We start from the raw sequence: 17,507 nt of genomic DNA, 5'->3' as shown, positions 1-17,507 counted from the left end.
CACGTCATTTTTGTCAACGCAGTCATCAAACTTACAAGCATTTATTTTAATGGAATAATATAAAATTATTGAAAAAGAAAATTATGCAATTGCTATGATAGTTAATTTGTAAATTATTATTTTACATTAAATCACATTATTGTCTATGGTTAAAATACCATAGAGTGATTGAGCGTCCTTGTCTATGATTCAAAATTATTACGTTCCATCATAAGCAAAACTAATGACGAAAAGATCTAAAATAAATAATTAATTTATTAAAAATAAAAGAAGTAATTACCGAATACAACATTTTTACTAAGTTTACCTTACACGTATTAAAAATGGTGCTTTGAGTGGCATTTATTTTCCATTTCGGCTACAAATGGAACGTTTCAATTACGAAGTTTTAATGTGAAAACGAAACGTGCTTGAATGAAAGATTTTTTTTTTTTTAATTTGATATAGTAAAATAAATTTCAATCGTGCGACATGATTTGTAAAATAAGTTAAAGTAATAATTAGAGTTGAATTAGTTACGAGTAAAATAAGTGGATATAAAATTAAGGATATGTCATTGCTTTGTTTCAAGACCAAGAAGTTTACGCCAAAAAGTGCGACTGCGCACTGGCCAAATTAGTAGGTAGTGTGAAAGAAAATGGCGATCAGCGAAAGGCGTCCGGAGTTAACGTGATGAAAAACATTGTTAAAAGCTCAATTACATAGTGTTATAGTTATTAATTGTGTCAGATGTAGATTAATTAAGTGTTAATGAATAGTGATTGTGTATAAAAATGGCTGCGAATATGTACAGAGTCGGCGGTAAGTAACAATAATTGGTTATTTTTGTTGTAGCTTCGCCGGTTCACCGCCAGCCGACTAGCGGTGCTTTGCTTTGATTGTCGTACCTTCATTAATTGCTCACATTAATTAGTTCAGTAATGTAATATCGCGATTTCAAGAAAAATTGTCTAGATTTACAGATATTTCGTATTATTCAGGCCGCTTTAATAGAATTAATCAATGACTTAATATTTTACCAAAATTCTTCAAATAGGACATTAGCATTTGCATCTAGGTATCATTGTATCGGCTTGTGTATCTGCGTGCGAATGGGTAGGCATGAGATTGGAATCGTTTGCAGTTATTTATTTGGGGAATTTCTCGTTCGTTTGTGACGAATTGTAGTATTTTGTCACGAGTTTTTAGGTTATAATTGATGTTGTCAAAACATTTTGTTGCATATTTCTGAGAAATATTATTATGATGGGTCGAACTGTGGGATCTAAAACCGGAGTAAAGGTGTGTTGAGGTAATCAAAGACATTTATGGTAATGTGAGAATGTAATGGTCGTACGGTTTGTTAGGACGGGTCTTCGGTTCGGCGATTGGCGCTTCGGTCTAGTGGTTGATAGTGGCGGCGTTGTCGCGGGGCTGGCGGCCGTGTGGCGCGCTCCGCGGTCGCCGCGCCGAATGCTAATTAGCTCTTCCTTTACAATACTTCCTATCACTAAATATCGCGTCATTGACAACTAGTGGCACTCACTTATATTAGATCGAAAAATATTGTCCCTCTTAAATCTAATTAAGATTAAGTACTTATTAACATAATACAGAAAGTATTAAACATTAGCTATACTGAACTTTTGCAATTTTTGTCTGTTGCAAAATTCTAAATACAAGTTTCATAAAAAACATTCACACAGTTAAATATCCTCAGATGAAATGACATTACATAAAGTACAACAATAGGTACCTACATATTGATTAATATTAAATTGTACTTGAGCGGTTATCTTTTAATTTGTTGTGACCTTTGAATACCTGCATAAATAATATACTTGTGTCTGGCAAAGAATTACTTGACCTACATCCATCACCTTGAGGCTTTTTCATTAAAACTCAAACAGTTAATATTATAATCACCCTGACAATACATCATTTTGTTGCCTGTTAGGTATTTTGACTTTCAGTTTTGGGAGTAAACATTTATTATTACCAACAATTTGAGATAAGTACAAAACTTGAATTTTTCATTGTTATCATTTAATTAGTTTCAATAAAATGCTTGCCAATTTAGGTATATCACTAAGCTAACATACCGGTTATGTCAATTGTTTTTGTCATAAAAATATTTTCTCTATAATTCCTTACCATAGCCTTACATATCATTCTTCACTCTTATAGATTACTTATAAGCAGTAAATGTCAACCAAAATTATAACTTTTAAACATCAAACACTTCCATTTCACACACTTAATTGGCTATGCAAATGAGTTCATTCACCTCTTAGATAATACTCAGACAACTTTTACTTTGTTCAAGTATTGTTACAATTTGCCTTTAAAATGTACTTACAATGTAAAAATTTAAATAGACAGTGCTGTAAATATTTCTATTACAAAACCATTCATTTCTGATTTGATAACATAAAAATTACTTTAGTGCAATATATTCCATCTTAATTTGTACATATAACACCATAATGTTCATTTTTATGTACTTTCCTACTACTTTTTGAAAAGAGTCAAAAATATTAAATTCATAAGACTGAAGTAAAAGTTATTTAACTATACAAAGTTACAATAAAAAATATGAATCATACTAGATTCCTAACACTACTTGTCTTAAATATATTTAAAAAATACATATATACATTTACTTACTTATATCTATAAGTACTTTCTTTACATGTAATTGTGTAATTTTTTAGCACTACGTTCACAAATTTTTATACCTCTCAAGTTTTAAACTAAAAAAAGCCAGTAATTATTTGTTGAAAAAGTAAAAAATATTTTATTTTGTACCTATAACAATAAAAAATATTAATTATGTAACATTGCTTATCCATACTAAGTATTTTATAAATGCGAAAGTGTGTCTGTCTGTCTGCTAGCTTTTCACAGCCCAACAGTTTAACTAATTTGGATGATTAGTATACAGTTAGCTTATATCCCAGGGAAGGATGTAGGTAACTTTTATCCCGGAAAATCAAAGAGTTCCCACACAATTTTTAAACAAACCTATAAAAATTTTGATTTTCACTTTATCAAGAGTAGCAATACCATAACCATGTTGTAAAATGTTATCGTATCACCAATATTAGGTTGACATATGATAAGAAATTATTATTATCATAATTTTATTGTTTCATCATTGTAAGTACCTCTTATAAACAAGTATTATGTTTGCATATTCACAAAGATTTAACCTAAATAGTCAAAAGATACTTAAAAATTGTAGATCAACCACATAGATTTTTAATTGTAAGTTATTAAAAAAATCATGCCATGTTCAAATATTACATACAACATGCAATAAATTAAGTGTGGAAGTGACTCACATAGTTTGTCTATAAAATAATCTCTGGCCTTTACATTATGATAAAATCTTATCTCCACAAGGTAAACATCACAGGTTCTTTCATAGACAAAACCTTATTTATTATTATCTATTCCCACTCAACTTGAAAGCATAATATAAAAAGCTGAATCTCAAAACAAGTCTGTAATCTTTATAAAAAAGGAAAAGGTGACTGACTGATCTATCCACTAAAAAAAAGGATTTACGGCTATTCAACCCCTAAAATAGGGGTTTATGAGATGGAGGGACAACCTGCACACCCGCACTCACCTGCTGCGGGTTATACGGGGCGTCTCCACCCCGGTTGCCATCTCAACCTGTCGCGCACTATACTCAGGCAGAATAAAACAACAAGTTAGTTACGAATTACGTACAATAAGGCGATATCGATTACACGTTAATAATGTACCTACTTATCCCCATATCGTTTTGCTTTACCGTCTTGAATGACCTAGGTTCTGGTGCATGTCACCATATGTATTAAAAATCTTGTTCTTGTGGCCAAAATCACATATGACACGGCTACACTATCGGGTATCGGCAAATGCCGGCTCAACACCGAATTGCATTCGGGTTAGCGCAAATTAGCGAAGGATAACATTGAAGCGAAGCGAAGATGGCGGCCACACAATTCGCGATGTACCTATCACTAACTTTGCCGAATCCCGATAGTAGAGACGACCCAATAGTGAGATGTTAATATTACCACACTGCAGCACTGACAGCAGTACGAATAATACGTGCAACCGATGACCGACGTACCTACGCGACCGACAACAGCGTAGGAGTAATTCAGGCCTAACCTTAAAAACATGGTCTTAATCTACCCTGGCTTGTAGAAGCCCTTCATAGAATTTTGAATTAGCGTAACCATAGGCACCTTCTAGTCAAGCGCGCTCTACTTTGACTGAGGTTGAAATCTATAGAGCCCAGTTTGAATTTGCTTAGATTTAAGTTTCAGTTAAAAAGAGACAGATTTATGCCAGCGGTTTAACGCTGTCTCATTTTAACAGTGTCTTAAGTCTGAGCAAAGTCAAAGTGCGCATCTCAGCCTGAAACCATCAGGTACGTTTGCACTTGCAGCCAAGCGCCACATGCCTGTCAAACAAAAACCTAATTTGTTTTGTGAGTAATTTTATTGTACCCAATTCTCGGGTAGCCGCTAAAAGTTAAACGTACGCTGTGTTTGTAAACAGCAGGCGCCCTAAAAAATCGTCGAGTACACAGCCCCTAAAATAAACTATGTACACTCATTGGTGCCACTTATCAATTCGCTTACGGTTTTGTGGTGTTAAACAATAACATGTGGTGTGTGTTGTAATATTTGTTACTTTTCATTAACCAAGTAGGTAATTGTAATATTAAACTATTAATTTAATAGTTACTAAGTACTTAATAAGTAGAGTGTAGACTAACGACTAAACGATCTTTATATTGGTGATGTAATCGGATCAGACTGCTGATAAACTGATCATCGGTTTTATAAATCCTGCATTTTCCCACTTTTTTAGCGATTTTCGGTGTGAAAAGCAACAGACTAATTTATCAGACTATCAAATTTATAAGTGCCCTAAAACCGTGTTCAGGCTAAAACCCGTGTTTAAGCTTTAAAACGCGTTTAAACCTTTATTTTACTTTTCACTGAATTGATATGATTAAACAATTATTATTCATTTCGATCTGATTTATTACCTACTAGCTGTGTAACGTAAACATCTGATAAGAAAGGATTTTTAAAATTTCGACCCCTAAGGGGGTAAAATGGCGGCTTGAAATTCGTGTAGTCAACGCGAATGAAGTCGCGGGCATAAGCTACTTTACAATATGCGTAGTGATGCCTTTTACTTCCGCAATAGTTTTGGTGTGCCAGCTAAATGCAGTAGGGCGTAACTTAAGGTCATCGGTCCCGATTATTGTTCTCCGATGTCAAGCGTCAACCATGTGCGAGAGAGATTGTTCTAATCTAGTTGTATGTACTAGATTACCCTTAATGTAGAATAGACGAGGGATAGCACAGGTCAAAATAATTGGAAGATCCCTGATGCCTATCACTCTCAATATGCACAGTTTAACTGAAACGTTGAATTTTTAGGGTTCCCTACCCAAAGTGTAAAAACGGGGCACTATTAATGTAACTCTGCTGTCTGTCTGTCCGGTCCGCGTGTCACGTGTGTTTTTTGGTTGGGAAATATTTCATACACCCAAAATATGATGTTCATAATTTTTAGGATAGCTGTTAAACCGATATCATAATTATCATCATGATCAAATTAAACCCATCGCCGGCCCACTATTGAGCACAGGTGTACTCTCAAAATGAGTAGGGTTTAGGACATAGCCCGCCGCCACGCTGGCCAAGTGTGGATTGGTAGACTTCACACACCTTTGAGAACATTATGGAGAACTCCCAGCCCGGCTAGCATAGGCAGTAGATAAAAATTATATTCCCGATTATATCCACTGATTTCTATGACATCGGTGGATATAATCGGGGGATATAATTTTTATCTACTGCCTATGCTAGCCGGGCAGGCATGCAGTTTGCCTCACGATGTTTACCTTCATTTACCTACCGGTTTACCTGAATTCAAATTTTTTTTAAAGTATGAAAACTTGCCCAAACTCGACATCGTAAATTTTGACTTGGATCTTAGACCGAATTTAAAAAAAAAACAAAAACTTTGACTCTCATGACATTTCAAGACTACCATAAGCATTTGATTACGGATATAACTACACCCAAATGTAATTTCGTCATACGTGTGCCAAAACCCATATTATGTAGCTACTAACTATAATTTCACTCTAAGGTTGAAATCTATTGACTGACCGATTTATGGCAAAGGCACAGGCATAAAGTAACAAAGTCAAAGTGCTCTCTATAGATCTCAGACACGTAGTCGAACTTCGTGTATAATATCTTCGTATGAAAGAGGAGTTCTGGGTATAGGACATAACTTCTCAATAAGTAAGTACTTTAACTAGGTTCTTCTTAACATACGCGTTGGTATTTCAGTTTTTCTACTACAGAAAAAAAACTTGTGTCTTTCCTTCTCGCTACACTAGACGTAAAAAGAAACAAGGCGTCTATATTCAGTTTGATAAGTAAAATCTATATATTATGTAAAAGGAAAAGCTGACTGACTGACTGATCTATCAATGCATAGCTCAAACTATTGGATCGATAAAGATAGCTATCATGACGTTGACATCCGTTAAGAAAGGATGTTTGAAAATTCAACCCCTAAATGGGTAAAACGGCGGTTTGAAATTAGTGTGGTCCACGCCGACGAAGTCGCGGGCATAAGCTAGTAGATTATGTTTAGTTCTTTGTTTATACGACCCACGTCATAAAAAAATTGCAAAGTCCGCCTCTCATTCCACTGTCACTCGATTAGGCAGCTGTATCCTATTATTAAGAAGCGTTTACGACACAATGGGGTCATAGGTGCCTAAGTAACAGAGTCGAGCTTAGTGTACACACATCTGCCCTGTTGGACGCTATTGGTTATTGTTATTCGTTGAATTTAGGTACACGTGCACCTAACGGTCAATTTACCCACGCCTTCTGTACTTAATAAACCTGGATTTCCAAAACATGCATTTTGTTGTGATGTTTGTCCTTTACCGTAAATGCGCGAAATTTTTTTAAGTTCTAAAGAAGTGATTGAGACAAATCGCGGATTCACACCGCGAACCCTTGCTGAGGATTCAAACTCAGACATTATAAGAGTTCTTTCAGACGTGCCACAACCACGCCGCATAGACTTAAAAAATGTCGCTGGTTAAACCTTCGATATAACCGTTTGATTGAGACGGCTCGTGTGGTAGAGGGCAGGTTGAGGGAGCGTCGGGTATGAAGGGAGCGTTATAGCGACGTTGAATTCCTTGCTTCTTAAGTTGTCACTCTTCCGCAACCGCGCTCTACCTCACGAGCTTTTTCAGTGAAACGGTATACATACCTATAGTTTCACTTACATGCATCTACCACAATTTCCATTCGCGTTATACTTCAGTTGTGAATAATCTCGTGTGTTCAATACCGACCAAATCGTGGCCACAAAAGCAACACTCGCGACAATCTCACGCAAGCGGCTGACTACACAGCAATTCGCGACCACCATTTTCAGTCATTTGTGGCTGCGACAATGCAACTTTAGGCAGCTGCTGCAAGACCATTCACTCAATATATGACTGATTGTGCCTTGCCATATTTTTGCTACTGAGGTGCGGTTGTGTGATCCATTTTAACAGACACTAACACTGCTTTTCTCAACTGAAATGCATGGAAAGCCGTATTTTAAGTAAATATTTAGGTATTTAAGTTTATTTCTAAGCTTTTGTATGTTGTTGTTTTCTCTGTATGTTGCTGTTTTCTATTCAAGGCTTGCGCTGTGGTCCCAAATAAAAGAATATTTATTTATTTAATAGTATTTGTACATCAGCTACCGATAACGATGTGTTTACCGTTTCTATTAATTTGCTTACCCTATTAAAACGAGCGAATTTCACATTAGACGTTTACATCATAACCGTCACTAAAAGGAACTGAATAGTAAAAATGTCCTGCTAATTGAATTTCGGCCACGGCGCGGCGGCCAATCTCCGCAGAGATTTCAGATTAGCCATCTGCGCGGGAGATATTATAGTGCTCAAGTGTGTTCACAATCATAGCTGCATTATCTATTCCCTTACTCTCATAGCCCAATAGGACGGCATTCTGACACGACCGAAGATAAATCAGGCGCAGGACAATCGGCTTTAGTGCTCTCCGAGGCACGGGGATAAAACACCGCCAACTTCCTAACTCCGGGCTACAACTAAGAATTTCTAAACAGTAAAACCCAATATCTATTTTTAGCTCGACCGGGGAATCGAACCCAAGATCTCATCGTTCACAAATTAATACAAAACAATATTAAACTAAATACTTATAGATAAACCTTCTTTTTGAATCACTCTAGTAATTGATGAAAACTGCATTCAAATCCGTCGCGTAGTTTAAAAGATCTAAGCGTACAGAGGGACAGACGACTTTGTTTTTAATCGACTTCCAAAAAGGAGGTGGTTCTCAATTTGGCCCATTTTGTTTGATATATGATTCACAGGTTTTTTGAGGTTTTTGGACTGATTTAGATACTATGTACAACTTCTAGGAGTCAGACACGTTACCGTTGCGGCGGGCACTGTCGCGCGATTGTGTATTTCAGGCTTTTATTCTGTGGGCGTCTTAACTCATACGACTTATCAAAGTTATCTCCATGCATGTCGAATAATAAAATTAACATTAACTACAATATTCCTTCGTTAATGTTAACAAAACAATAAAACCTGTTGTCGATAAAGCCAATAACTGATTACATTGTCACGACGTTAAATGGTTAATTTTGTGTCAATTATTTTATTAGGCTCATCGATTAAATTTTAAGTTGAGGGAGACATTTTATTGGTACCCTAATATTGAAAGAGGGTTCGTTATGTTCAATTTGAGTATCTTCAAATCCAGAGGCATTCATCCCACTGGTAGATAATGTGCGTATAAATGTAGTTACGCAGTGTCATTTCTAGAATATATATCTCCCAAATCTATCATGAATAACCAAAGATTTTTGACTTTATCGAGTTCCAACCTTTTCCTCCATCTTCTCTTCATTGTCAGAACACGTCTGCCCCAAATCGATAACGAATAAGAAACGAAGGCTTTTCATTGAACTCCAGCTACTTTCCGCTTTATTTCGTTTGCCCATCTGGTTGGATGTTTTAATACATCTTAATAGTAAGTACGCGTAGAAATTTCCACGTTTCGTTTGCTAGTTCAAGATGTTCACTTCAAAATACGTCTACCACCTGTCTAGATAACGAATACGACCTAAAAATACTTGAATTTAAGTTTTCAACACTTGTAACAATGATCCGTAAAACGCTATGAACTCGCAATTACCAGCGTCCACGGTGAAAGTTGCATACCTAAGTATGTTTTCGAACAATAAACTGGTCCTGCCTGACAAGCTAAACTCGACCGACCAGTTGCCGTAAATTATTATTTTACTAACAATTTTTCTGACGCACACCGCTCTTGTCGCGTGAACCTTTGACGACACTGAATTAGTTGATGGCTTTAAGTGTAACACCACTTAAGTAAAGTTCATCATCAACATTATAAACTGATAGGAGTCCACTGCTGGACATGGGTCTCTTGTGGGAACTTCCGCACGTCACGGACACAGTCTTGCGTCGCCTGAATTCAGCGTTCTCTTTGACTCCTTTGATGTTATCCGTCTACCTAGTGGGGATCTTCCAACTCATTGTGTGTGGTGTCATTCTAGCTCCTTGATGGGACCCCAATCCAACGTCTATCGTTTAAGTAAAGTTAGCAATAGTAACTATTAATTACTGGATTTGTGAACTTCGAATCCGAAGTATGACTGGACACGTGTAGGTACTTTTGAATAATATAGGTATGCTCAACGTAAAAAATCACAACAAAACAGAATTGGTTCGGCATGATTAAAAATTCTATTGAAGATAAACCAGAAAAAAACCTCGTGGAAATCCATCGGTTAGCCTATCATTGTGCACATTCTTAATAATTAATTAGAGAAAGATTTCAAAGCTAGGTACTTAAAGAATATCAAATATTGATCAAACATTATTGCGCTTTATCCTTGAGTTTTAAGGTGGTGTCCCTAAAACAAAAAACAAAAAGAGGCCTCATTCACGTTATTGGGTATTCTCGAAGAACACAAGACGCAGTAGCTTGCATCAACATTTCGTAGCCTATAGGAAATACCTATAGTCGATCAAAATAAAATAGGTTTCACATCTCGCAACTCCCGCGCAGGTGTTAAACAATGCACATAATAAACAAGGCTATTTTCAAATTCCACACTGTCAGATTCGAAGATTTTACCTAGTTATTTGTGAACTAAATCTGTTGAAGCAATCCGTCACCGTCGTCGTGAACTATGAAGGAGATTTACTTAAAGGTTAGAGCGGCTCATTTAACGGGATATTTTTTTCTATCAAAAATATGATCTATAAAACTTGGTATCTAGTATCTACTGCATTTACGAAACTTATAGTATTCCGCTATTCGGAAAAGGGATCGAACCTTCGAATTGTTCCGAACAATGGTGGTTTTTAGGCGAAGGCAAGAACTGAGTTCGCCTCCTCAACGATCGTCTTTCCAGACGTCTCTATTAAAGCATTTTAAAAGCGCGAAGGGCTACCGGCAAATTCAGCAGAACTCAAGGAAAAATATATATATAATAATAATCTGACATTGTAAGGTTTTGGCAACAGTGCCTTAATTCGTGCTATTTCTATATTTTTTTACCAAACAAATAATTTTATTCTTCTCATAATTTAATGAGACCGATGAAGATACTATCTATAAAATAAATCCTATAACTTTAATTAATGTTTTGTGGTCATAAGGCCACGAGGGCGTAGATATTCCTTGATAGTTGATAGCAGAAGGGTTAAATAATAAAAGTTCGGGAACCCCTGTGCCATCTCTTTGTCCTGTTTGTCACTAACAAAATGTTTAAATATCATCGTGCGCTACCTAAAATCAGTGGGTCAATGATCTGAAAATGTGCACACGTATCAATTTTTTAGTTATTTATTCAACAAACACTTGCGACGAGTGTGTGCAAAGCATCTTGTACTGCTTATGCAAATGTTCATGATAAATATAAAATAACTGGCAGTATCTTACGTGGCTTTACCTCGAATATTAAACCCGAATTTGGTAATTGAGTAAATGGGCGACTTTCATAAGTGGCAAAATAACGTTACTCTTTAGTAATTCTCTTTCGTTCGTCCTCGATGATCTATATTGACGACTTATAGCTGACCCGCCCGGCTTCGTTCGAGTGGAATTCTGGGAAAATCCTTTCTTAGTGGCAACTGGCAATCTACTTTAGAGAGAAAACTTACATGCAAAAATGCAACTTTCTGGACCTTGGTCAATTCATATGTCACGATCATAGATTTCATTGTAAATTAATAAATGTCAGTCAGTCAATTTATCCTTAGATAATATTCATATTCTTCTAAAGAATAGCATTTGATGAAGTTAGGTAGGAGCTTACATTATAGAAAAGGTCCATTATGGACATCATAATAGTTACAACAGGGTGATGAAAATGTTTATCGCTTCTTATTATTTACTTAAAAGCTTTGAGACTAGGTATAATATTTAGCAAGTAGGTACTTTGTGTCATAACTTTTAGTAATACAGATGGAAAGATTTAGAAAGGATTTTGCAGCTTTTTAAAGAAAGAAATTTGATTGATTTATTATTTCTATAAAAGATCTCTACCGTTGATCCTTCTTTAATATTTTACTGTACATCGAACATAACAATATATTAACACATACTTAGCAGACGCAAACACCAACGAGTAAGATATATAGGTACAAATCAGACAAGATATTCTATAAACGTGAACTTGGTGCTTTCCTGTGTTGACAAAATAACTCATAAAATCCCCGACGGTGTAATTGTATATCCCGACGGGATAATTTAATGACATTTGCGCAAAGGGAACTTTTAAAAAATTATGTTATGAACCGAGGACTCCGCATTACTAAAAAGCCACCAAGTTCGTGTTTTAACTGGTTTAAAGACTAAAGCCTGAAACATGCAATGCGCAACGGAACTTTAGGACAGGACGTCACAGAACGCGCGCGTAAATGAGGATTGATAAAGCAACTGCATGTAGTACGGTTAAGGTTCGTACCGAGACAGACACATGTCTCGGTCTCCGAGGGTCAACTCAGTGCCCAGACCAAGACGCGAGGCATACCTGAATAGGAGTTAGGTTTAGTTTATATTGAAGTTTTTGGAATGGACGTGTTAACCGAAGAATATTTTTTATTGCAAAGATAGGCTTGTCGACAATCGTGCTTATTAAAAAGCAATGATAGGTCTAAGTTGGACCGCGCTAGCTCCCAGTCTCGTGTGCGGGTTTCTGTCTCGCCCGCCAACCGAACAGTACAGAAACCCATAAGCCAAGGTAACGGTCACAGTCGCGCGTCTCTCTCTCTCTCTCTCTCTCTCTCTCTCTCTCTCTCTCTCTCTCGTATCTCTGACTTTACTCTCCAGTCTGTCGCGGCGCGAATAACCCATAATCCAAGCTGACGATGACCCTCGCGCGTCTCTCTCTCGTATCTCTGCTTCCACTCTCCAGTACGTCGCGGCGCGAATCGCTAGTCCAGAATAATAGATCCAGTACAACTTCTAGCAGCCGCGTTGCATACCTTTCCGTCGGACGCTGTGTGTTTCAGGCTTTAAAATGTAATTATTTAAGTACACACTTACTTGAAACTTTTACCTTGCAAAGTGATGCTGTGCTAAATCGTTAGGTCTATGTCTATTGTAAAGTATATGTCCTGAAGATGCTTTAAGTGCATAGTGGGTTGTGCAAAATATAAGGGTGGATGAAGCATAGTAGGTACATTCTCTTAGCGGTGCACCCCTCAATAGATTTTCTTATTCTTGCGGATTATTATTGTTGTTCTGAATTGCGCATTCCGAAGTAGTAGGAATACAATTTCGCAGTCACCCTTTTGCTTTTACCAATCACACAACGATGTACCTACTTATATTTTGAATTTTAAACCGGAGTAAAAGCTATTAGGATTATTCACATTATGTATGATTATTGATTATAATATTATATACGGAATTAAATATATTTACTTGTTACTTTGTTTAAAAAAATACTAAGTTACTTATTAATTAAATTGTGTTTGCCTCGTCGGCCATATAAGATAACCAAGTCTTTGTTAAAGTTTTTATTATCTCCTTTAAATCGGTGAACATAACAAATTATGTTATACCCGATTGAACAACAAGATTAATAGGTAATGCGACCAGCTTATTAAAGCCCAAGATTAGATTTAGATTTTTGAAAATCCCGTAGGAACTTCTCAAAATCATTTCTTATTCGGTCGAGAAAGTTTACGTGCAAAATCTCAAGTTTCTAGACCTCCAGCGACTTGAGTTATTTGACAGTCAGTCATGAAAAATGTTCATCTACGTTCGATCCGAGGGAAATCCAATGATTTCCATTCGCAAGCTCTTACGGTGACGTGGCCGGCTATATTTACTACACACTTACTTATTGACACGTTCCAAAAATACACTAAAGTCTTGGCAAAACTGAACGGGCGTTAACATCGCTATCAGCCGCATAATGCCTCTCCCGCGATATAACTATTGACTACATACGTGAATACATAAGCTGCAGTATGTATGGCATAGGCCGCCACGCTGCTTGCGTCGCGTATGTTTATAGTTACGTACATGTACATGTAGATGAATCGGCACGGGGCGTATAGGAAACTAGATGAGCGTCTAACTGTTGTTAGGTCATACCGATTAATTCTAAACTAGTGACTCGCTCCGGCCGCGACTTCGCACGGTAGTCAATGTATTCAGAGATTTTCGGTTAATTTTTAATATTTGTTAAGTAATTTCAATAAAATGTTAGAAGATTTATAGCGTCGTGATTTTATTTAGATCTCTGTTTAAGAGAGATAACGTTACCGGTTTATGCAGTCTATACTTATGATGAAACTGAACTTAACTGGACGCTTCTTGTACAATATACATTATTTAAATTTTAAATATAAGTATTTTGATTTTTTTTATCGGAGGAAGCGTTAGTCGATGTAGAAGCCCAAAATTTTTTTTTAATTATGTTATCTGTCTGTCTGTCACGCTTCACACTGAAACTACTGAAGGAATTTAAATGAAACTTGGCATGGGCACTTTAAATAATTGTAAATAGGTACATATCAAAAATTGTGGAAACTTCAGGTGGTATACTTGCTAAAAATTGCTTAAAACGTACACAACTCCGAAAACTTGGAGATGCATGCCCGGGATCGAACCCCCGACCTCCCGATACTGACGTCTCAACCACTCTGTTATCAGCGCTGTCAACACTTTTATACCTATTCTGGATTCTGTGGGTCATACGCCACACAGAATATACGTCTACGTTCACTGGTAAAACCATCGGGGTAAACTTCACGATCCCTTCCCTTGTGTGGGTGATATCCCTATCACCCATACAAGGGATGTCAAATGCAATCAAATCAACTTACTGTAGTTACGTAATTAGTAACCTATAGGTATTGTAGTAAGACATCTAATTAATAATTAAGATTGATTGATTAATTAATGGAAAGATTTCTTCCAACAACCCTAAAATGCACTCTCAACTCGCACTGCCAGGGGTCACTGGTAGAGATCTCTCAAGATAAGTGCTTCCCTGTCCACTTTATCTTTCCTTTTATCTTTATTGTTACAACTTTCTGGTACAAATAAATTAAACCAAAAATTAAATCAAATGCTAGGAAGAAGTCCTAACCTAAAAAGTTATTAATTGAATAAGCAGCAATACCCATCTCGACCGAAACGAGTGACTGCGCGCGGGTCGCGTGTTCTATTGTAAACGGTAACGGTGATCGCCGCCATTTTATTTGTTAATTCATGTGATCGCGAGTCGCGACCAAGCTCGTGTGTCGTTACTTCCTAACTAGAGACATCCGCGGTAATGAGTAGATCCAAAATAAATATCGTTTTCATTGGCGCAGAGGCTTCATACTTGGATATAAACTCTAAACATGTTTTGTTTAACTTTTCGAACCCTTTTTTCAGTTGACTAATTATACAATGTAGGACAATATGGTGCATACAAAGATTCTTCAGTTTAGTGGATTTTTGCTTACTGTGAATTAAATCATCCCATCTGAAAGTTTCCGTGGCGTGCGTTGCGAATTTAAATATGTATGTATTTAAAAGAAAATGAAAACAACGTAAAGTATACATATAACAGTTCTTCTCAAATAGACTAGAAGTCATCCGATTAACGCTACCCGTGCGAAGCCGGGACGGGTCGCTAATAGTAAATAAATAAAATTATACTGTGGGAGGGCTTTTCGCCTCTATGGACTGCACGCCACTGATATTTATTAGACTGATAATTTTGCGTAGACATGAATGTCCAATATACACTCAGACTTGGAACTGCATGTTATTTACAAGCCGCGAGTATCTCGATGACGATAAGTTGCAGAAAAAAATCACACTTGCGACAAACGAGTCGCTTTAGAAAAAGTTACTACACCCTATTTTGTTATATAGTCTACTCATAGAGACTGATATCAAATCGACACAAAAAAGGGTTCAGTGAAAGATATTGTCATATTTGTGTCTTATATTCCTGTTTCAGTCGCATAGTTACCATCGTGTCTTCACACGTCAGCTTCTGGCTGGTCTGCTTGCACGATATGACCACTGCACAACAGTTCACTGTCCAACCGGTACTATATTTATGTTGTCTTTATTCTGTCTATAGAGTAAAGGCAATAAGTAGTCTCATTACTTGTATCTTTTCTCGCGTAATGGTGCTGAAAAACCTGGATGCTCAGGTTGTAACAAAACATTGAACATTCGCTGTTTTTAAATTTTGACGAACAAGAAAAATGCTTAATATAAATGCTATCTTGAGTTTTGATAAACATCGTCCGAGGTGCTCTATTCGTTGTCCGTCAAAATTTAAAAATGGCGAAAGCTCAATATTTTTTTACAAGTACTTAAATGCTCAGGTTTATAGACACCTTTAAACAGAGAAATAAAGAGATCGAAAGGAGAGAGTGCGCAAGAAGTCTTTGATCTGGTTCCTCCTTCACCTTCCTACCATCGTACTGCCAGGCATCGTCAAGGTCTGCATCCGTACGTAGTCGAAATTCCTCGAACACGTACGAAGCGATTGGCTTTCTCGTATATGAAATGCCCTTCCGGCATCAGTTTTCCCTCCCATTTTTAATATGGGTACCTTCAAGTAAAGAGTCAATAGACAAATTCTAGGCAAGCACGCTCCATCTGCATCTCACGCTGCATCATCACTTGTTAGCAGGTCTGATTGCAGCCAAACTCTTTATAATTAAAAAAAAAAAAAACGAGAAAAGTTCATTAAAAAAACCATTCCACAACTGAGCAATGGCAACTCTGATCCCTATTTTTCTTCTTTGTATCTGCTACTTGAAAGTATGATTAAAAACAGTAAAGTGGTAAAACAAAAAGCCTGTAGTGTGGTTTAAGGCTTACACCGCATCTTGCGTCGTCACACGGCGCGTAGGTCCACACTTCAAGATCTCGTTCCCATGCGTTTCGCTTTCGTTCTGCCCGTTCGCGTTGTCGTCGCCGCGTAGTGAAACCGGTTGGCGCGCAGCCTAATAAAGCCGAGTAGCTGTAGTGCCTACTCGATATTGATAGGCTTTTAAGAGGTTTACTCTAAAGTCATCGTATTGATCGTGTCAAATACTATTTGGAAAAGAGTCATAATCTTTTTCTTATAATTTTTAGGGTTCCGTACCTCAAAAGGCAAAACGGAACCCTCATAGGATCATTTTGTTGTCTGTCTGTCTGTCCGTCCGTCCGTCGTGTCTGTCAAGAAAACCTTTGGGGTACTTCCCTTCCCGTTGACCTAGAATCGTGAAATTTGGCAGGTAGGTAGGTCTTATAGCACAAGTAAAGGAATGAATCTGAAAACCGTGAATTTGTGGTAACATCACAGAAAAAAAATTAAAATGTGTTTTAATTTTCAAAGTAAGATAACTATATCATGTGGGGTATCATATGAAAGGGCTTTACTTGTATGTTCTAAAACTGATTTTTATTTATTTTTAAGCATAATAGTTTTTGATTTATCGTGCAAAATGTCGGAAAAAACACCCGAGTACGGAACCCTCGATGCGCGAGTCTGACTCGCACTTGACCGGTTTTTTCATTGTTAGATGCTGATATCGTTTATAGTAAGTGTTTTAGGGCTTTAGGCATACCATTATGATGTTGGTTTAATCTATAAATGATCGGTAAATGTACATGAATTTAAATCCATAAGGCACAATTTGAAGATTGTTTGTAGATATATTTTAATATTGTCGTAACTATCTACGTACTCAAACATAATAATATGCATAGCTCTCATAACACTACCTTCAATCTCAAGTAGACAATCGTAGTGGAAGATATCCATGCGATTACCCTTCGCGACGTCATTCGTCACCGCCTTGGCTGGCTGGTTAATATCCAAATAGGTAATCTAAATAGATATATAAAAGAAAAAGGTGACTGACTGAC

At 36.8% G+C, this 17,507-nt stretch overlaps 1 protein-coding gene and 1 long non-coding RNA gene across 4 annotated transcripts in view; both read left to right on the top strand.

Annotated features, from left to right (window-relative positions):
- Nucleotides 1-262: 262 nt before the first annotated feature.
- LOC123875329 (metastasis-associated protein MTA3) overlaps nt 263-17,507 on the top strand; it is a 93,830-nt gene continuing 76,585 nt past the window's right edge. Inside the window, exon 1 of one of the 3 annotated variants that reach the window (XM_045921092.1) lies at nt 263-801. In XM_045921092.1, coding sequence (XP_045777048.1) covers nt 774-801 — 28 coding nt within the window. In that variant the 5' untranslated portion in view covers nt 263-773. The remainder of the gene's footprint in view (nt 802-17,507) is intronic. The other 2 variants (XM_045921090.1, XM_045921091.1) reach the window with 2 other exon arrangements.
- Nucleotides 6,534-17,497, top strand: LOC123875333. The gene is made up of 3 exons (XR_006798127.1): nt 6,534-6,654; nt 12,278-12,283; nt 17,478-17,497. It is a non-coding gene; the product is annotated as an uncharacterized LOC123875333 (long non-coding RNA).

This window comes from Maniola jurtina, chromosome 19, assembly GCF_905333055.1.
Source record: "Maniola jurtina chromosome 19, ilManJurt1.1, whole genome shotgun sequence".
Lineage (NCBI taxonomy): Eukaryota > Metazoa > Arthropoda > Insecta > Lepidoptera > Nymphalidae > Maniola > Maniola jurtina.
This window is presented reverse-complemented; position numbering and strand designations above follow the sequence as displayed.